This window comes from Meleagris gallopavo, chromosome 10, assembly GCF_905368555.1.
Source record: "Meleagris gallopavo chromosome 10, MGAL_WU_HG_1.1, whole genome shotgun sequence".
NCBI lineage: Eukaryota > Metazoa > Chordata > Aves > Galliformes > Phasianidae > Meleagris > Meleagris gallopavo.
Window position 1 is genome coordinate 246,605 of NC_139413.1, and position 22,569 is coordinate 269,173.

General features: G+C 39.2%; 1 protein-coding gene across 11 annotated transcripts in view; it reads left to right on the plus strand.

Moving 5' to 3' along the window:
- Positions 1–22,569, plus strand: part of HMCN1 (hemicentin 1) — a 182,579-nt gene that overhangs the window by 43,831 nt on the left and 116,179 nt on the right. For 10 of the 11 annotated variants that reach the window (XM_085232385.1, XM_085232392.1, XM_085232391.1 and 7 more), the window contains 6 exons: positions 4,117–4,288; positions 7,056–7,162; positions 12,562–12,682; positions 13,216–13,479; positions 13,655–13,799; positions 17,795–17,916. In XM_085232385.1, the coding sequence (XP_085088511.1) occupies positions 4,117–4,288; positions 7,056–7,162; positions 12,562–12,682; positions 13,216–13,479; positions 13,655–13,799; positions 17,795–17,916 (931 nt within the window). The remainder of the gene's footprint in view (positions 1–4,116; positions 4,289–7,055; positions 7,163–12,561; positions 12,683–13,215; positions 13,480–13,654; positions 13,800–17,794; positions 17,917–22,569) is intronic. The other variant, XM_085232382.1, reaches the window with a different exon arrangement.

A 22,569-nucleotide genomic window follows, 5' to 3' on the forward strand; every position in this document is an offset into this window, starting at 1 on the left:
TTCTCTATATTGAGACTTCCTTAACAAATCTCGTCATATGAATTTTAGTGGTCTTCTATCATATGAATACAATTTTTTTATTGCACAATGATGGTGGTATGTTCAACATGTTTTGTCTCAGATGTCTCTCTCTTACTTTGTTAAAATGAATTTGTGATAAAACTTTCCCAGATGTACTGGGAAATGCTGTAAGCTATCACATTCAGAATAAAATCCTATGATTTACAACTTCTGAAATGTGTTGCCTTGTGAATGCATATAAACTTATTTTTGTTTTTATGCAGACATCTGGCGTTGTGTAGTGGTAGTTCAATCAAATGAACTTTGACAGAGTAATGCAGAAGCTGTCTCCTGGCCCTGTGCTTTTGTGTTACTCAGTAAGACAGACAGCTATGGGATCTCTAGGTTGGACTTTTTATACAATTTGATTGTGTATTAATGAACTGTTTTATGGAATTTACCAGGGAGGCTGAGCTTCCATTTCTGGTAAGAGACATGATCACCTTGCCAAAACCAGCCTGGCTTTGTGCAGCGGGCACTGTGTTGGATTGTCTCAATGGGAAAGCCAAAAGCTGAAAAGTTGGTTCCATTCCAAACCCCAAAATAGTTGGTGGTTGGTCTCTTGCAGAACATGCACAGAAGGTGCTGACAGGCTGTCCTGTGAAGAAAGATGGTTCAGAAGAAGCTGGAATGGAAGCATGCCAGACATGTTTCTTCTGTTCAAAGACCAGCAACTTTCCTTAAACTAACCAGACTATCATGCAACACAGTTGCAAGTATACCATTTTTCTTCTGCAATGAACTAATGCAAAGCTGAGCTGTTGGGCAGGCTTCTCTTTTCCCAGTGCTGCTTGAATTGCTGATGGAATTTTGTGGCATAATGTTGCCTGAATTGACTTGATGTTTAACTGTAACTGTTTATTGGGGTCAGAGAGTAAAAGGGAGTAGAAAAGGAATGGAATCACTTCACTTTATTAAAAACACATTTTCTAGTTCTTTATTCTTCTCTTAAAGTATGCTAAACTGCTGGGTATCATTAAATAATTGTTATTCATGTCTCCAGTGATGGGCTACAAGGCTTCATTTAATTTACCTTTGAAATAAAGCAAACTTTTGGAACCGTTTCCATAGTTGAGCACTCCTCTTTGCCAAAAAGGATATCTGGAGTTCATAAAAGTATTAGTTTAGATTAGGATTTTGTTTTGAAATAAAAAGTTGCATGCTGATGATGAATTTTCAACTGGAGGGACTTCCCACTTTCCTCCCATTTTTTAAGCTGTAACATGGTACTGTGGTAGCTTGATGTTATATATGCTGTATGAAAGCAACATGTGCTCTACGGAGAATTAATATCATGTAGGACTGAGAGTCAGAGGGAGAGCCCACAGCCTTTTTCTTTCAAAACTGGAAAGACCTGACTTCTCTTAAATTATTTTGCAGAAGCTATGTGCTATTGAGTTTTGTTTACTTTTAAGATATCTTCTCCCTCTTTGAAATTTTTAAAAATCCAGATCCTGTAATGATCTGGCTTGCAGCATGACCCCAGTGACAGATAAGTCAAGATTCCACAAAGTGCTTCGGGATCACTGGGATCACGCATGTTCTCCATTAGTAATTTTATCAGCCTAATTCCAACGAACTTAAATCATTTCTTATTAATTGCAGAAAAGGTTTGGAGCAAACTTGACTCGGTATCTTGTATTGTTTTATAATGTGGATAGATGATTTTTCAGCTTTTGTGGTGCCTTCAGATTGACTTACGTATAATTGAGGTTTTTTCATCTGTTTGCTAATATGGGTAGCTATGTTTATAAAAGGAAAAACAAATTAATTCATACAAAATGATTGGTAAGTTTTTTGGAAAGGGGGCATGAGTGGGAGGAGTGGAGAACTGCTGGCAAAAGGCAATTTGGGTTTAATTCCAGCAAGCAGAATCATGTTGCAAAGTGATCCTGTAGGAAAGCCCCACCTAGGAAAGCTGCACTAGGAAGAAATCAAATTCCAGTTAATTTTACTGTGATGATTTTAATAGTAAACTCAATTAGTTATAGAGAAGCTTTTCTCGTAAGCTAATGTATGAGAGTGAGCTAAGCTGCTCACTTAGGTCTGACTTTCTAAGTCTTTACAAATGAATGTGTTAAGCACAGAACTGGTCCAGGAGCACTGGATGGGTGGGCTGCCATCTGTACCATGTCCTCTGCTGTGCTTCCTGCTCACGGGAAGGCTAGTCAGGACTTCTGAAGAGGCAATGATCATGAGGAGGAGCCCCCAAAAAGTGTATTGTGGGAACTTAAATTGTTATATAGGAATCTTTTTTTTTTTTTTTTGACTCATCATGTGTATGTTACAGTCTCGTTTGACAAAATTTTCAAGAATGTAATATTAGCACTTCTGAGTTTAAGAAATAATTTTATGTATAAATACCAGTATGATTTACATACTGTCCAAGTATCTGCAAGGATGCTTTACCTTGCAACTTGATGTATTTTGCTTAACTCAAAACAAGTTTAAACTTAAGCCAGACAAGAATATTCCTTTCTTCTGAAAATTCGGGTGGGTTCATGAAATCTTACAATTTGTTTAAAAACATCGCTATGAATATAAGATCCTGGCATTAACTAGAAACCTTCCCATATACCTAACACAAAGGAAAAGAGGCATGGCTGTGGTAGTGTAACATTAGTAGAACTGACTGAAGCTACTTTGAGAAGCATTTTTGGACTTAAATGTCTAATTTCTAAAAGTAGAATGTAAAATTAGTTGGGTCTTCATGAAACCTTGTGGTTCCTGTTCCAGCATTCAACGGCTCATCTACATAGTTAGTAATAGCAGCTAGCTATTACAGGAAAGCTGTTTCTGTCTTGAGTAACATTATTGCAGAGATGTTGAGTATTTGGTTTTTTTTACTGGCTTTACTGGTGCTGCAAGGCTCTTCCTTGCTCTTTTCTTCTCTGGTAGGCCACATTTTGCCCTTCTCGAGTCTGCTGTGCCAGAGGTGCTGCCATCCCAGGGCTGCCACAGGGCCTGGGCTGTTACTGGTACTTGGTCATCTGACAGCACTCTGGTGGAGAATTATTGTAGCAGAGTCCGGTGAGGCCTACTGTTCTATCTAGGTTATCACTGTTTTATTTAGTTATTGTTATTACTGTTTGAATAGATCTCTTTTCAGTGCTTTCTCTTTTTTTTATTACATCTGATATTTGTTGACTGATAATGTTTAAAGTCAAGGATTTTGTAAGGCACAGATTCAGATTTAGTTACAAGAATTAACTTTCTAAAGCATTATTCTCTGTTCTGTCCTGAATTCTCTGTCAAGTGTCACTTTGTAGCAGATGCTTTAGAGAAGAAATCCAAAGTCCATAGATGACAAGTGCTCAGTACACCTGGATAAGGAAGTTTTCCTTCTTGCTTCGGGTAATTAATAGTGTGTGACCAGAGATATGCGTATATGTATACTGTTAATTCCCATTTGAAATTACTCTTTAATTCTACAGTGTAACTGTGTCTCTACAGGCATATCCAAGTCTGTTTCCTTCCAACACCCTGTTGATCTTGGCTTCAGTAATATCTTCTTAAGTACTGATATTTTTTAAAATATATTTGCCTGAATAGGCATATTCACTTCAGAATTTATAACAGCAGAGACAAGACAATACAGTTTTGGTGCTTGTTGTGTTTCCAGACCATCTATTTCAGATCTGTTTTGTCATGTTATGTATATGGATTATTGATTCAAACAGCAGAAGTTGGAGAATGCCTTTGCCACCGTGGAAGAGCTTTGTTTCTTGTGTATTACAAGTTCAGTGCTGTGCTGTGCTATTACTTCTTTCTGTGTGCTACTGCATATTACTGATATGAGTGGAAACTATGCTTGTGCTGTCTTTAGAATAGTTCATTGAAATTAATGGAGTGAGTCTTTGTATTAGGTAAGTCCTCTACCCTCTCAGGGGAATGTGGTAACTATGTAGTGTCAGATGATAAAATGACTGCTGAAAGAAGTGGTCTTATAGAGATTCCATGTTAACTGTCTACAGACAGTAGAGATAACAGAAAATATTTCAACAGCAAATACTATGTGACAGTATTTCAGCAAAGTAATGTTATTTTCTGTTCTAGGTGTTGAAATGGGTTGAAGAAGCAGTTCAAGCATCCAAAGTACATCTTTTGTCTACAGACCATTTGACTATGGCTGAAAATACTTGGCAGATCCCCTTTGATCCGAGTCTGAAAGAGGTTACAGTGTCCTTGAGTGGTCCTTCACCAGCAATTGAAATTCATGATCCATTAGGTAAAGTAACTTGTGCATCCTTTTACTATGGTAAAAAAATAAAATTAAAAAATTAAAAAAAAAAAAAAGGAAAAAAAGAAGGAAAAAAAAAAAGAAAAAAAAGACAAGTTATCTCTTCTGTCTTCAACAGGAAAGGCCATATTTATGTGAATGACTGGTGTCCTCGCATTTTGAAAAGTAGTATCGTGATTTCAGAAATCCTCTCTCTTCTTACCAGTTCCTCTCATCTTCTTCCATTTTGTTGGTTTCCATGCATTCAAATTTCTGGATACTTCTGCTTTTCATATTTTATATTTGTACAGTCACTGAACCATCGTTTAGGAGCTACATATGATGGTTCTTCACTCACATGGTGGTGAGAGTTAAACCAGTATTCATTAAGCTGGGCATGTCCAACACATGGGCTGCATGTGGCCTGGCCCACCCTATACTACAACCACCCCCAGCCCTGAGCCATTGTAGCAGCAGCTCTTCCTCACCGAGCAGACGGGCCCTGGGCATGCACCTATCACGCAGCAACAACCAAACAACCAAAACAAAACAAACAAATATTGTGTCCTATTAATGCTGTCTATGCTGAAACCAAGACATGGGGAGGCTGCAACACCGGCCTAATTCAAGTTATGGCTAATAATTTCATGCATCTTGATACATTGGATAAATGCAGTCCTGTGAACAGTGAAAAAGTATGCAGCCTTACTTTCCATTTTGATAAAAGAATTTGAGAATAGGTTTCAAGTCTGCAAAAAAATTAATAGATTTTTTTGTGTAGTTAAGATTCTATTTTCAGTCAACATGAATTGCTAGCAAATTTTCAAATGGAACGTATAGAGTTGCAATCAGATGTTCAACTTAAATGAATATTTGATCATGTCTCTTTACTAGACTTTTGTAAGACTTCTCTTAACAGATGCTTTTTTAATCTATGAAATCTGCTCCAAAAGTAATGCCTCCTGTTTTATTATGTTGGCCCATGATGTTAGAGATGGATGTTGGTGGTACAGCTGTAGAGGCTGAACCTTCCTGCCAATATTCCATTGCATTTTCTTACTATGCAAGGTGGAAGCAGAGGGGCAGTGTGACAGAATAGTGTCTGACACAGCGGTGTGTATGAAACAAAAGTATGTCATTGAGTTCCTCCATGCAGAAAAAAATGGCGTCCATTAACATTTGTCAGTGTTTGCTGAACCATTACTGGAGACCAAACAGTGGATGTGAGCACACTGAGGGCTGGCTGGCACGTCTCAGTAATGGCAACAGCAACACTGGGTCACCTCTGCTAGTGCAGATTTTTACTAGTGTGGCATGCAGACTCTTGTTCATCGCTGAAGAAAACTAACCAAGCTAACGTTGGTGACTGTTGAAAAACAGCACTTTGTAGCTGAGAATTTGCTCTATCAAACAGTGCTGTTGTTCTCTTTGCGTCTGTTGTGGTTTCCACGGAAATAAATAGGAGGCATTACATTCAGAGCAGCCTATGTATATGCAGCCCAAGACAATTCCTGTTCATTCAGTATGATACAAGCAAGCCAAATGGTTGGACACCATGCTGTAAACCAAGAAAGAATTCACAATCAAACCCTCTCGTGTGTTAATCTCTATCTGTACACTGTGTATGATGTTGAAGGAGATTTGTATGCTAATCTGTAGCTCGTAGTTCAAATAGATCTGCTGGTTATTGTTAGGCTGATGCCTATCTTGTATTTTCTGAATGGTTTTTGGCTGAGAATATTACACAAGTTATATTATCTTGGAAATATTCTATGCACAGTATTGTTTCCGTGATATGATCTGATCTGCCCTCCACTGAGGCATTCTGATTTGTTTAAAAACTGCTCAGAGAGCATAGTAACACCAATCTTGATCACAGCTCAGGCTCAGACAAAGCTTTAATCCCATTTGTATGTTTTCCTTTCTTCTAGGGCAGCTCCATGCATCTACAGCCATTATTTTATTTTAACTGAAGTTAGTGCAGGTGAATCTGAGAAACTCTTGAACACTGATACTGAGACACTCTGTTCCTAACTTTAAAATTTCTTTTCAGTGCTCTGAAACAGCTAGAGCTGTTTTTAGCTATGAAGGCACATGTCACTATTAATGGAGCAAAATGCTTCTGTAGGGAACCAGTTCCTGCATACAGCCATCCATATATTTGTACGTGTAAGCGTACATATAAAGTGTGGTATGGTGCCTTATGGAAACTTGTAGTATTTTATCAAGGTCTGTAATGTCTTACAGGGTAAATTCCCTGTGAGGGATTTAGTCACCATTAGTCACATGCTAATGCTTGTATGCCTGGAAAACCTGGCTTGTCAATATTTTTATGGATCTAATCCAGCTTGGAACAGATCTACTTGGCAGAAAAGTGAGTGGGCTGGTAGCTGCCATGTTAGTTAAGGTGAGTTTCTTCAAGGATCCCCTTTGAGGAAGTGTGATTCTGTGCTGCTTCCTTTTACTGGGAGCTGGTTATTTGCTGTGGAGAAGAGAACTTGCTTTACTTACAGAGCTGTAGGAAACCCAGCAACTGTAGTGTTGAAGGCTGTATTAGGACTCCCAAGTGAACAAAAAGAGTGAAAATAAATGATCATTTTTGGGATTCTGGGAAGGAATTGCAAGGGATTTTGACTGTTGTAAATGCCATTGACTCTGCTAAATAGTAAGCCAGTTATCAAATATACATCAGAAATGAAGAAAAATATTGTACTTAGTCTTTTTTTTTTAAGCAATACTCTCTAGCTGTTGTTAATTAGTTTATTTATTTATTTAGGTAAACAGATCAGTAAAGGATTGGGTCTGAACGAATTGCTGAATATCCACAACTCTGCAAAAGTAGTAAACGTTAAAGATCCAGAACCTGGAACATGGACAATAAAGGTATAGTTATTGCAGAAATAACGCATGACTTGTCTGGGGTTGTTTAATGATCTTCTACATTATTTATCAGAAATATTCATACATAAGATTTTATACTAAATGTCTTTTTTGAGCTCTATGTGACATTCTGAATTCAGCATAAAATTCTTAGCAAGATGTATTTAGATCATAGAATCATAGAATGGTCTGGGTTGAAAAGGACCATAATAATAATGTATTGTTCCACTACCAGCAGAGTTGCCAACCACCAGACCAGGCTGCCCATAGATAGATAGGTAGTAGATGTTAGTGCCTGAGATCAAATCCTGTTTTCTTTGGATGGAAAAAAGATGAAGTGAGCACTGAATTTTTTGCAGTCTAGTGAGCAGAGACTCTGTAGAGAGCCCAGGCACAGAGTGGCTTTGCTATGTACAGCAAGTCTAGAGGACTGGGAGAGGGAGATGATTTGCATTTTGTAGGCCAAAGATTTTGTTAGCAGGTCCATGAAGTCAACAAATCAATATTTAATTCTAACTCTTTATCAGTAAATTACTCAAGTCCTACAGTGTGGAAATCAGTTTGTTCACATGAGTGGTATATAAAGTATATAAAGTGGTATATATGTGAGTGGCACATAAAGTTACAGAATGGATCCTGAATTATTGGAAATGTTAGAAAGGTAAGATCAACATTATTAGCAGTAAATTCCAAGCCCAAAATTAAGATGTCTGAAATGATCATCTTAGAACTGCCTGTGGGCCTCCTTGCCCAGGCTACCTGTGTCAGAAACTATACTTTTGTGGGGTTTTCTCTGGGTGATAGTGCTTGTCAGCCTCATGTTCCTGTGAGTGCCATGTCATGGTTGTATAAATATAAAATGTGCAAATAAAATAACCTCCAAGAGCACTTAAAATGTGTTGCTACACAGAGCAGAGCCTAGCTGTGAACCGAACTCATGTAGCTGAAGTATTTACTTTTTATAGATCAATAATATATAGACCTTTTATATATTTACCTTTTATAGATACACCTATGTATAAAATAGGTTTAATTAATGTTTATAAATATCTTAAGTGTGGGAGTCAAAGGGACATGGCCAACCTCTTTTCAGTGGTCTGTGAGGACAGGACAAGGGGAAATGGCCACAAACTGGAGCATAGGAAGTTCTGCACCAATATGTGAAGAAACTTCTTCACAGTGAGTGTGACAGAGCACTGGAACAGGCTGCCCAGGGAGGTTGTTGATTCTCCTACTCTGGAGATATTCAAGACCTGCCTGGATGCTGACCTGTGCAGCCTGCTGTAGGGGGCCTGCTTTGTAGGGGGGTGGTCTCAGATCTCTGGAGATCCATTCCAGCCCCTACAGTTCTGTGGTTCTGTAAGTCAGTAACAGAAAGTATATTGATAAGATGGCCTAATTTAGCAAAGATTTAGATGAATTGAGATTCAGCATACCTTATTTAAGCTGAAGTCAACTGGGCTTATCTGAAACCATACTAGGGGATATGGAGGGCAAGTGTAGTCTCAATACAATATGAACTACCAGGTGAGGCTTAGGACTTGGCTAGACTTTAGGAAGCATTTGTATTTTTATAATTCATTCGTTATCACATTTTAACTATCTGTTCAAAATGTGATTGCACCAAATGCTAATAATATGGTCAAACTTTCTTAACCACAGCACAAATCTTGAAAATTAAGCACTAGCCTCAGTTTTGTTTTCATGGCTGGATGCAGATGTTTTTCAAACATTTGAAATGTGTTAGTTAATAAATAAGCCACATAAAGCAGTGTAGGAAACCACTGATACTGCTGCAGACCTTGCGCTAGAAGAGCACCATATGGCAGGGCAGAGAATAGATTGAGAGTAGCCTCAGTTTGCCCTGCAGCTTGGAGAAGCAGAATGCAAGAAGGCAAATGCACTGTTTGATCTCTCACGGGCCTTGCATGGCTACTGCTGTGCTGAGACTTTTTTGTGTGTGAACTGAGCAAAGCAGAACGACATCTGTTTCTGCATGATGCTACCCAAACTTCTGGATTGCAGGAATTGCTGAGAGGAGCACGACACCTTTGAAGACTAACTGAGCAAGAGCTGATAAGCTCTCATAAAACCAAGGCTGGCACTGAGCATGGTGCAAACTGCCAAGTGGTTCAGTTGGAAGTAAGTCAGCATGCTGCTGGGTGCAGATCACTTCTGGCCAAAGATCCGGCTGCTCCTGTAGTAAGGAGTTTTTTGTTGTTTCATAGCTCAGCCTAATGCTGTCTCCAACATTTTTTCAGTTTAAAATAATAAGAATAAACAAAATCTTGAATTCCTTTTTTATTACTTTTATTTTTTATGAGCAAAGCAAGTCTTCAGTTAGGTTGTATAGGCAACTTGTACTGATGTACAAAATCTTATTTTTGTTTGGTTAAGATAACAAGTCATGCTGAACTGAACCAATATTAGCTGCTACTGAATTAACCACAGAACAATCAGTCCATTAAGTTTGCGTCTTAATCCACAGACAAATGTTGGTGATCTTGTAGTGTGCAGTACAGGTCTTAAATCACAGGCTCAAGTAGTACAAAATGGAGTAAAAGCAGTTGCTTTCTGCAGCACACCAGGTCTCCAGCTGGCTGCAGGTACTTCAGTTATGAAAACATCATAGATGTATGTGTCTTTTGTAATGGTGTTTTCCTCCCAGTTGGTCTGCTGTAGTGCTCTTGGCTTGCGCAGTAACAGTAGTCCTTTCACAGAGACATGGCACAAGGTGAGCTTGTGGCTCTTCCCCATGCAAAAGGCATTTGCGTGATAGGGAGCGTGTATCTTCAGAGAGATGAACCTGCTGTGTGTGTGTGTGCTTCCTGAACCTTGGAGCTAGCTGTGAGTCACCCTATCTCCTGGTCCTACAGCTGAATTACCATGAGATGTTCCTCAATAAGCAGTTGTTCCAAATTACTCCTGGCTTGCCCACCGGGCGTTTGGTTAAGAAGGCAAGGGGGTTATGCTGGTGAATGTGGGGAGGAGAGCGAGTAATGAGAAGCCATCAGCTGCTGTTGGAGCCTGTTGTTTAATCAACAGCACAAGACTCTTTCAGCTGAGCAGTACCACAGAATCTTATAAGATTAAATTATCATTTATGTGATTGAGAAAAGGAGAGAAAGGTGATGGGGGTAGGAAAATCAGCAGAAAAAGCTTGTGATTAAGATAGTCTTCTGGCAGCTGATTCAAAGGAGCATAATGTCAAAGCAGTGAGTAATTTCAGCTCAATGGGGATGTAACTTAAAGCTCACTTCAGCTGCATATCTCTATCATTGTAAATATAAGCATATAAATACAACATTGCAGTTAAAAATCTATTTGTTATTGTAGCTTGTTTATCTTTCTACTGTGAGCTGTTTTAAAATAAGAGGTTTTTGTGTTTTTTTTTGTTTTGTTTTGTTTTTTGGTTGTTGGTAGGTTTGCTTGTTTTTAACCAGTATTCTTTTCAAGCTTTTGTTGCTTGATGCATACATTTTGGACAAATTTTATGTTGTGCTGTTTGCAAGGCAAAAAAGTTTTTTTTTTCTTTTTTTTTCTTTTTTTTCCTGATGCATTTGACATAAATATTTGCTTTCTGCACTGTTCTATCTGTTTGATCTTATTGTGGTCATCCAGTCAGGGAGGTGAAACAATAGTGTATAATTCCAGTGATCCTTGATAATTCTGAAAAGAGATTAGAAAAGTACTCACTGGAAAGCAATCCTTTGGAATGAATTTTATCCTTAGGTATTTGCATAGCATGGGAGCTTTTAGGCACGTTTATCATTAGGTGATAACATTTTATAAGGTTCTTCTAGCCTTAAAACTTCAAGCGTCCAAAAGTCTGAATAATTTATAAAGATAAATAATTTCCCCATATATTGCTTTTTTGTGACTCATACACTTAGCTTTAGTCACTGGCTTTTTTTTTTTGTTTGTTTGCTCTGTGATATTAAGAGCGTGATTAAAAATTTATAAAAAACTTCACAAGAAATTTAATTGTGCTGTAAATTCCTAATATAGATGCATAAATGAAAATAATTTTGTCACTGCACTTGTCTAATGGAATTTTAATGCCTAATAATACAAGTTGTTTGACACACTGAAGTATTTATTTATATTCCTAACAGCTGGTTTATATAAAAGGCTTTATTAGTGATTTTCTGAGGTGAAAGGCTAAACAAATAGGAGCAAACAGGTGGTTTTAGGCAGATAGACAGCGATTTGTCAGTGTCTAAACAACTCTCCCCTGGCAGTTAGTTATGAGAAATGACTGCTTAATTTAATACTCACATGCAGCTGGAGAGTGTTGGAGAGGCTTACTGATTGAAGGAATTATGTATTTTAAGGTTCTATTAGATAATGTTCTCATGGGAGAAAAATCCTGATAATGTTACTTCATACAGGCTTTCTTTATGTTGTGTATCTTGTAGGTTGCATTGTCTCAGAGCAAAAAATCAGAGTAGATTCTACTAAATTCGGATTAGATCTTGGCATTGCAGACTCTTCATAGCCGTTGAAGTTTTTTAAGTTTTGTCCTGCTGCTGTGGATGATATTATCCATGGGTTTGTCAGTTAAACATAAGTAACATCTAATGCTATGCTCAGCACAGCAGTTTTTCTAACAGCTGGGCAGTGTGAAAGTAGGTGAGGACAAAAGCTTCATATTCCTTTTATTTCTCAGCATGCAATGATAAAAATTAACTTTAAAAAGTCCTCAGTCCTACAATTATTTTGATTTACTTTGCATAGAAGTTATTGTACTCTCAAGCAATAAAGCTTGCAGAAAGAGCTACTTCTGCATCCTCAGCTCAGAGACCAAGACCCTGGCTGTGAAAGAGGACTGCTTCTAACATGCTGCATTGGTTGAGGCTGCTCTGTATGTGCCACTTGCTTTGGAATACGCAGTACATGTGATATCTGCATATACCTCACAGATAAAATTAGTTATGCATGTATTCTAAAAATTAATCTTAATAATAAATAAAAAGGTAAAATATATTATTCTAGCACTGGAAGTAAATCATTTATATTAATGACCAGCAGAAAATGTATGCTGATTTTTTCCAATGACATGTTTCATTTCTTGTTTTGTAATACCCTTTACAAAAGTAATAATAATCCAAATTTCTAGAAGTGTTCTCCAGTTACTGTCACTGGCATGTTAAAGTAATTGTTGGTCTCGTGTGTTTGTGTTGTGGGTTACCCAAGACAAAATCAGCTGACTCTTTTTGCAGACACTACAGCTATTGGTGGTAGTAGTGTCTAAACGTAGAGCATTATTAAATGCCTTTTTCATATAATTCTTGACGTAAAGCCTCTTATGAATTCTTTGTACTGACCTCAGTGGATGGTTCAGAAACCTGCAAATCTTGAAATGCTGATTTGGTTGGTGAACTTCAGCTGTTGCCTTCCAGACATCAAGCAGCGGAAGACACTCTGTTCGGATCACAGGTCTCAGCACTATTGAATTTCGAGCTGGGTTTTCCAAGAAGCCAACATTAGACTTCAAGAAAACATCCAGCAGACCAGTGCAAGGTTTATATTCATTTTATTCTATGCTAAGCAATAACAGCTTTTGGGAGTACGAGGCACCAAAAATAAAGTAGGGTGATCTTTCTAGTGAACTTTGATAAATTGGGGCTAATACTATCTTGTTCTTAGGGCCTTGAATGTGCACCCAATGTTCTTACCAAATTGACGTGTATTTTTGTGTTAGGTTTTTTTTTTTTTTTATACACAAATTCTGTGATTTTTAGTTATGAAATGCCTTGAAATTGCAACTTTGCTTTTGGTAGTTTTGGACCCTAAGAGAATGCTTTGGGCCATGGAGAGCAGTTAATGCAGAGGCTGCTATTTCAGGAACACCTGTTGGAAAACAGTAATTTAAGCTCTAATCAGTGCTAACAAGCAGAAGACATTCTAGAGCAGCTTATTTTCCTGCTACTTTGTAAGTAAAGGTAGAAACTGAATGGTGCATTCATGGGATGGTGGGCAATACACATTGAATTTATTGAAAATTTTTTTCTTTTTTTTTAAGCACTTGAAATAGCATATTTCTGTTTTTCTAGGGATTCCTACCTTTGTGCTGCTAAATACCACAGGAATCCTTCTTCCAGCCAGAGTAGACTGTCTTGAGCTTCTGAGTATTTCAGGGGAACCTCTTAAGACCTTGCCTGTGAAATACTATCCTGACAGAAAGCCATATGGACTATGGAACATTTCTGACTTTATTCCACCAGATGAAGCTTTTTTTCTTAAAATAACGGGCTACGACAAGGATGGTTATCTTTTCCAGAGAGTTTCAAGTGTTTCATTTTCTAGTATTACTCCTGGTAAGAGATATTAATTTGAATTGAATATAATAATGTCTTATCTGAGTAGTGAAGGACAAGTTGATTTTATTGATTATAAATATAGCTTAATCAGAAGTTGAATTTTCTTTTAATGAGAAGACGGGGCATGTTAATAGCTGTTAATAATCTTTTTGGAAATGTTTCCTTTCTTCAGATGCTCCAAAAGTTACAATGCCAAACAAGACTCCAGGATATTACTTACAGCCAGGGTCTGTTCCTTGCCATGTAGAAAGTCTTATACCTTTTACTCAACACTTCACTAAAAATGGAGTAAAACTAGGAGTGGATCAGCTATTCAAGTAAGTAGTAACTTTTTTCCCTATCCTATTTTACTTTCTATTTGTATTCCATGATTTCTATTTACAATTATATACTTGATATCTTATTATTTCTATAATATTCATTAGGGATGCTGAATTCTGTGGATTGAAGCCACAATAGATAAATGGTGAAGCTTTCCTGCATACTGTCAGCAGGATGTTACAGATTATTATTATTATTACTATTGTTACTGTTATTGTGGTTTTTATTATCATGTACCATTTATGATCAGTGAGCCATGCACCATACTTTAGTAGCCATGTAACTTCTTTGAATTCTTAGTTGTCAAACTATACACTTTACTCTCTGCTTTTCACATATCCAGCACCCTAATAAGCAGAATGTGTTTTTCATTCTCTTATTACAGAACAGGTGAAGGAGCAGGTCATACAAGTTAATTTAGCAAAATATATCTCAAGCCAAATGTTACTGATCACAGATACAGAGTACAATTTTGCTTGGCTTGTCTGCATTTTACTGGTAGTGAGGTTCTGAATGGCCTCTGTTTACTAGAGTTGTAGTAGTATTGCTCTCCATTGAGGTTTGTTTGTTTTGGTGACAAGGTGTCATTTTTTGCTAAAACATTCTTCTGCATATTTCAAAAAGTAAGTATCTGGTAAGTTGAATATTGTAGTTCTACTATGACAGCTGTCTGTGTGAAAGTACCATTAGAATGAATGTAGGTTAAGAGTTTTTTGAAATTAACAGACTTTTTAAAATATTGATTCCGGAACTGCTGTCTGCTTCAAATTACAAATACTAATTTTGAATGAGTAATATCTTGGGAAAAAAAAAAGTGAAATTTCTTTAAAATTTGAAAAGCTTTGCTTTTCTTAGATTTCTATGTTCTGATTCAGTCTAGTAAGGAAATGAGGATTTTGATTAACATCTCTAGGAGCTTCTGACCGCTCTGATTTAGGAGACTAAATCCAGTAATCAGCACCTTATTCACTGAATCATAGGCTTAGGTTGGAAGGGACCTTGCAAATTGACTTCCATCTACTCCCTGCCATGAACTGATTGCCTCTGACTAGATCAGGCTGCCCAGGACCCCATCCAATCTACCTTTTCATGCCTCCACGGATGAAGTTTCCCCAGCTTCTCTGGAAAGCCTGTGACGGTACCTCACCACTCTATGTAAATAATTTCTTCCTAAAATCTAACCTAATTTTTTCCTTTTTAGTTTAAAACCATTTCCCCCTTGTCCTGTCACTATCAGACTGTAAAAAGTTGGTCCTCCTCCTGTTTATCCGCTCCCTTCAAGTACTAGAAGACCACAATTTGGTCTCCCCGCAGCCTTCTCTTCTACAAGCTGAACAAGCCCAGTTCCCTCAATTTTTCTTCATAGGAGAGGTGCTCCAGCCCTCTTATCATCTTAGTGCCCTCCTCTGGACCCGCTCAAACAGCTCTGCATCCTTCTTGTGCTAGTGCCCCAGGCCTGTTCACAGTACTTCAGATAGAGCCTCACCAGGGCAGAGCAGAAGGGGACAGTCCCCTCCCTGCCTTGCTGATGCAGTCCAGGATACAGCTGGCCTTTCTGGCTGCAACCACACACAGCTGGCTTGCATCCAGCTTTTTGTTCTCAAGGACAAAAAGTGGTAAGTCAGTGAGAAATGAGTGCTAATGTCTTCACAATCCATCCTGTGATATAAATGACACCAGTGTCTCCACAAAGGGAGCAAAACTAATAAGCGAAATTCTGACAAGAAAGGCAAAAATCACTCTGAGTCTGCTGGTTGTTGTGGTCGTTAGTAAGGCTGAAGTTTGGTTTGCTAAACCAGATGAAATGTATTCTGCCTAGCTATGTGTGTTAGTAGTGTGACAGGAGCAGAGAAGGCTTCTTCAGCTGTAGGGTTCGCACAAATGAGCTAACTTGCTGCTGCTCCTTCCTTCCTGGGTAGGAGATGTTGGACAGCATGGGATGGCTTCTGAAGGGAAGGAGCTGAGGTTAGTTACAACATGATTAGTGCTGTGCTCCCTGTCAGTGGCTTTCACAGGAACTGATAACTAGGACGTGATTTGGTCCTTAGAGGCTGGCTAAGGGAATGTGCTAGTGTTTTCTGAACAGAGTAGCTAAGCAGCTTGACCAGCAAATTGTGTGTATTGTACAGGTGCAGTAAACACAGTGGCAAATTATTGGCATAAATAAATGACTTGATGCTGTGGAAGGTACTGAGTTTTCTCATAAGACCTGCTGAAAAGAGTTGTGCGTAGTTACTGCTTGGGTGTGCCTTGAGATGTGTGCTATACATTGCTGCAAACAGCAGCAAAACCACCTAAACAAGCTGTAGACCACCACAGGCCTGTGTTTCTCAGGGATTTCCACTCTGGACATGTTTCCTTTTATGCCTCCATTCTTAAGACTTCTATGTTCTACATTTGGTATACAGGAGAAGTTAGGAATAAAAAAAAGATTGGATCACATAATTTCACTTCTAGCATACTTTTCATAAAGAAGTTTCTCTTTTTTTTTTTTTTTTTTTTACTTTGAAGAAGTACTGTTTTATTCTTCAGTTCTGGCTGTGCTACCGTTTCAGTTTGTCAGCACTGCTCTATGAGGTGTCATAGTTTTGATGTATAATGTATTAGGTTATCTAGAATCAGTATGAAGCATGAGTATTTACAGGAAGCCATCTTGGGTCACCACAATTTTCATTTGTGTTTAACCCACAGATTGGGTTGCTGCTACAGCATTCAACTCTCAATTATATTTGAAGTTGCTTTCTCTTCCTTTCTGTATTTTTGAGAGTTGATAAATCACTTTGCCTCCATCTTGTTTGTCTGAATAAAAGAATTGTTAACTTGGTTTTACAATGATTTTATCATGATGTGAAAATTCTTGCTAAAGCTATGTTAGATATTCTTATGCTCACTGGTTTTGTTTGTAAACCGTAGCAACAGGCCACCAGAAGCCCTGGGGCACAGCAGCTGAAACACTGTTTTGTTCATTTATGTCATCATCTGTGTGTCTCTGAATGTTTTTAAACAAAAAGTAGGTTTGAATCTTAAGAAGCTTTAAGAGCATTTGCTATTTTTACTACTAGTCAATATGGTTGTATTTTTTGTTTTCTTCTTGACTTTAATGTTACATGTGACAAATACACAATACAGTTGCACATCAACTTTGCCCCTCCACAATTTATGAGAAGAAAAACTGTGTGTGTTTGTCTGGATTCATGTTTTATAACTTTGCCCACATCTATTCTGTACTTTATCGTCTGTATTTTATTCTTGGATCCATTTGTTCTGTCCTTATAGTTGTTGCACAGTTTATTTTTATGTGGATAGGCAATAAATGTGCAGAAAATTGAGTTGGTGGTGTTAGAGCCTGTCACAACTTTTGCTGTCCCAGCTGTACCTCTAAAGTTAAGATATCTTTGTATGGGTACTTCATTGCTGGATTTCAACTATTTGAAGTTTGAAAGGCAGAAAGAGCTGACTAGATGTAGTCACCTGGAAGCAGGTAGGTTAGATGCCACCCTCTCTGTTCTACGAACCTAAGAGTGTGTTTGCTTATAGACAGGGGAGACTCTGTTAAAGGACAGTGCTCTTTTTGTGTCGCTCATATCTGTACCTAAAAGTCTGGCTAGGAAGAGCCATAAGTGTGGTACTGCATACTAGTTCTGCATAGAAGCTGATGGGTATTAGGGAAAGATAGCATCTCAAGTAGAAAATACAGCAATAAGGTATGACTGCAAATAGTGCCTTACTGTGGCAACTGTTGACATACATTAAGAGCTTCTTAAAATGTTTCAGTTAAACATCTACAGCAAAAGCTTGCCTTTCTCAATACTTTTAAAAAGTGTACGATGCTAATATTTATCTTTAAATAAAATCCATAAGGCTAGATCTAGTTTAATTCAATAGAGGATCTGTTTTCCCTCTTAATGTAAAAACCTAGCCTGCAATCAGGAAACCACATACCTCTTGATTCTCTCAGAAGTTTAGTGAATATACTTTTTTCTCTCTCTAGAGAATCATCAAGTATGAGCTGGGATATCAACCAAGTCTCCTTGTCTGATGAAGGTTTCTATGAATGTATTGCAACCAACGCTGCAGGAACTGGTCGTGCACAGACTTTTCTGGATGTATCAGGTGGGCACTAGTTCATTCTGTATTTAAATATGGTAATTCGTTGTGCTGAAATATTTAAGAGTGAGAAATATGACTTGGTGCCAATAAAAAGATATTATTTAAAATACTTCAAAGTGGAAGCGTGTTCTTTTCCTGCTCCTGTACGTAAGTTTGTTGAATTTTAAGCAGAAACTGATTTTGAGTATTAACATGGGATTTGCTTTGTAGCAACTGTTCTTGCTTGTTTGGTCTTTTATGATGGCATAATTAAGTTAATGGGTGAAGGAAGGGCTGCTGACATTATTTATCTGGGCTTCAGTAAGGCCTTTGACATGGGTCCCCCACAATATCCTTCTTTCCAAATTAGAAAGATGTGGATTTGATTAGTGGTCTGTTGAATGGACAAGAAACTGGTTGTGAGATTGTACCCAGAGAGTGCCAGTCAATGGCTTGATGTCCAGATGAAGATCAGTGACCAGTGGTGTCTCTCAGGGGTTAGTATTAGAGCAGATGATCTTTAATATCTTCATCAATTACATTGACAGTGGGATCAAGTGCACGCTCAGTAAGTTTGCAGATGACACCAAGGGATGCCTGAGGGACAGGATGCCATCCAGAGAGACTTAGGCTTGAGCCAGGAGGTTCAAAAAATCCAAGTGTAAGGTCTTGGACTTAGGTCGTGGCAACCTCCCACTCTCAGTACAAGTTGGGAGATGTAAGGATGGAGCACAGCCCTGCCAAATAAGAACTGGGGTACCGGTGGATAGGATCTGGGCATGAGCCAGCAGCTCTCACAGCCCAGAAAACCAACTGTATCCTGGCCACATCAAAAGAAGCATGGCCAGCACGTGGTGGAAGATGATCCTGCCCCTCTACCCTATGCTGGTGAGACCTCACGTGGAGTACTGTGGCCAGATGTGGAGTCCTCAGTACAGGAGAGACATGGACCTGTTTGAGTGCGTCCTGAGGAAGGCCACAAAAATGATCCAAGGAATGAAACACCATCCCTATGAGGACAGGCTGAGAGAGCTGGTGCTTTTCAGCTCGGAGAAGAGAAGGACCTGAGAGCAGCCCTTCAGTATGTAAAGTTGAGCTATGAGAAAGAAGGGGACAGACTCTTCAGCAGGATCTGTTGTGAACAGTACAAGGTGAAATGGTTTCAAACATGAAGAGGGGAAATCTAGTTTGGGTATAAGGAAAGTCTTTCATAGTGAGAGTGATGTTGCCCGTGGAGGTGGTGAATGCCCTGTCTGTGGAGAGGCCTGGACCAGGCTCTGTGCAACCTGATCTAGCTGTGGATGTCCATATTCATTGCAAGGGAGTTGTACTTCATGTTCTTTAGGGATCCCTCTCAGCTGAAACAATTTCATGATTCTATGTGGAAGGGTAAATTATTGCCCTTGAATAGAGAAGACAGTGAAACAGAGCCCAAGTGGCAGTGAGGCTAGTTGAAACTTGTAACGACAGCTGGAATTCAGCCCTAAGCTTTTCTGTAAATGTTTGTTTGAAATGGGGACACGTCCCTCCTGCATTAGCTGATTAGCTGAGGCTAGCTATCCAGAGTCGTGGAACCACAAAACCATTTGGGTTGGAGAGACCTTTGCACATTAACTACTTTACTCTCAGCTCATAGCAGAGTTGGCTTCCAAGCTTGATCCCATTCCCCAGGGACTTGTCTAGTCAAACAGTGGATGTCACCAAGACCACAGATTTCTCAAGCTCTCTGGGCAGCTTTTCAGTAGTTAATTGCCCTCACTTGAAAAATGCATAACAGTCTAGTTGTAGCTTCCCATGCTGAGTATTACAACCATGGACTCTTATCTTTTGTGTTCCAAGAAGACTCAGATTGTTTTCTCTAAAGCAGCCCTTACAGTAGCTGAAGGCAGTGACCTGTGTATTCCTTCACCTTGGTTTTTTTTCCAGAATGCAGTATGAGAACATTGGAGGGAGAGGGGAGAGAAATCCAGCCTGACATCACTGATTCCATGCAAGGGAAAGTTCATAGAGAAACAGCCCTCTTATACCAGGTAGTAGATCTGAGAAGAGGAACATCCTTTTAGTCACACGGAGTATTCAAGTAGAATAGAACAGTAACATCAGTACTTATTTGAGTCCTAGCTGAGCACTAGTTCATTATTTATCTAGCAAAATTCTTCTAGTGAATAGGATATTGTCATTTTCTTGTTTCAACCCATATTTTAGAGTACAGGCAGCTGTTATATTTTCGCTCAGAAGTTGTGTGCGTAAGGACTCTTGGTCAGGAAGTTTCAGCCATTCTCTTCCTTACAGAGGGAACTGAATGAAAGAGAATCCTAACTTTTCTCTTGTGACACTGATAGCACTTGAGAATCAAGAGGGAATGACTGGGGGAAATTGTGGCATCATCTCATTTACTGTGAGATCCATTTGCAGGTGACACACTGCAGACGTGAGCAATTAGCTCTCTTAAGTGTCAGAGGAGTAATGTGAGGGAGATACTTTTGAAAGCCTTGTACGCAAATATTTGAAATAAAATTATCTGAAACTTATTTATGCAGACAATCTTCTCAAGTTTCCTTAGTTTGCCCAGATGACAGCACATCACAGATTATCAGTTTTGCCAGCTGCTGGGTGAAAGGTACTGGAACTGTGTCAACACTTTCTAGTTTCAGGAAAAGCAAACACTTGAGTTTGTCTTTCTCACCAGTGTTAAATCTTAATGTCAAATGGCTTGTTAGCTTGTGCAGACACATAAACTAAATTCCCTTTAGCTGACTACACACTGCACTCACTTAAGAGCTTGACCAGGAGATTGCAGTGCACAATGTTGTTATAAGAGGCTATTGTGTTAAAAGATATGGACTGACAGCCAAAAGATAGGGATTTTAATCTGTTTTTCTCTTATTTTTCTGAGTTTCTTTCAGTAGCGTACTTGTGGATATTCCTTTGGGAAACATTTAAGTCTTGTCTTTTCCTCCCCAAAACCTCCTCAAGTCCCTAAAGTGCAAGAGTGAAACTCCAATAAGCAAATCTCAAGCAGTTCTCCTCTGCATTTGTTAACATACACTTGGTATTGGTAATAAGAGTGTGGCTGCTTGGGACTGTATGTGTTGGGAAACAGAGCTGCACAGCCAGACATGCAGTGTATGAGGGATTTGTTAGCGTGCAGTGAGCTACCTGAAGGCTTGTGAATCTTGCTTGAGACCCCACAGGAGACTTCAGTGAGGGCAAGTTATTGTTGGCTCTGAGTTGAGGAGCAGCTTTCACCCTTAATAAATACAGATATGTTTTCTTTTCTCTTAGGCTTGCTTTACTTAGGATAATTCATTTTTTGCTGTGTACTGATAAAGACTTGGTCTAGCTCTTACAGCGGTCTTTTTTCTGTTAAAGCACTTCGGTCAGAACATTATTCATTGCAGATCTTTTCTTTGCAAGAACTAGTTTGGGAAGAAAAAGAAAACAAATAGAATTTATATATATATCTAATTTTTACAGTGTAACACTTCATACATTCCATAAATGTATATGGAATGTATGCATTCTATAGCACTGAGATGTTTTTTTTCTCCTTTACCAGCTATATCTCAGGCAGGATCAAGACAAGAGCTCCTATTTTTAGCATTTATGGTTTCAAAGCTAAATTCCAGTATTAAGTTATTGCAGCTGCATCCTTCTAGGAGCATGATTAAAAACATACAGATGAGTATTGTTTGCAGAAAGCAAACAATAACAAATAGTGGAAATTAAAACATAATATATGTACAAATTGGAAGAGAAAGATTGGTATTATACAAAATGTGCCTGGAAACTGCTGAGCAATGTTCTGCCAGCTGCAGAGCCTAGCCTGCTGTGTGCATACTGCAGGTGCTCGGAGAATCCTAGAATGCCCACAAAGCACTGCAGCAGAGCTGTTGTGTGGGCCTTGTGTCATCCATAGCAGCCAAGTTGCTCTTGCTGCTGGTAGGGACTGGAGCTCACTAGTGAGAGCACACACCACTCTCTGGTCACAGGTATGTGACACCTGAAGTACTACCATTGCTCCTGTGCCCACCCCATGCCCCTTCCCTGAAGCTAGCTAGTGAACCTGCCTGTCACACACCTGTTTTGGGGAAGATGCTGACTCTCCCCCTGCTCTGACCTCCCTGTGCCTGGTGCTGGGCATGTAACCATGACCTGCAGCTCTGCTCCAGCCACTGGTAATGAGCCCTCTGCTTGCTCCAGGCCCTGCCAGTAGCAGGCTTTTGGGACATGCACAGTTTCTGCTCTGGCAGCTTGCAGCTGGGACCCTTACCTGCTCCAGCAGTTGGCATGGTTTGCCCAGTCTCCCCAGTGGCTGGTGTCACAGGCTGGGGATGCCTGCACCCTGCTCAGACTCCTGTGCCTGGCACCCAGCCTGTTTGCACTTGCTCCAGCAGCAGTGGGCCCTTGCAGCACCTGTGTGTGAGAGAGAGTGAGGCCGCAGAATGAAGATTTAGTGAGAAGATAGGGCAGGCTCAGTGCCTGGGCTCCATAAGGCAAGCACGCTGACTACTGATATTCCATATGTGACAGACCCCTTCTGTATCTTTTTGTCTACTCCTGTGTGTCTTCCAGACTCGCTTCTGCTGCACATTCCTTCACCATTTTATGCACTGCTGTTGCCCTCCCTCCCCCACTCCCCCCCAACCCCAGTTTGCATTGTTTTCTGTTGCCAAG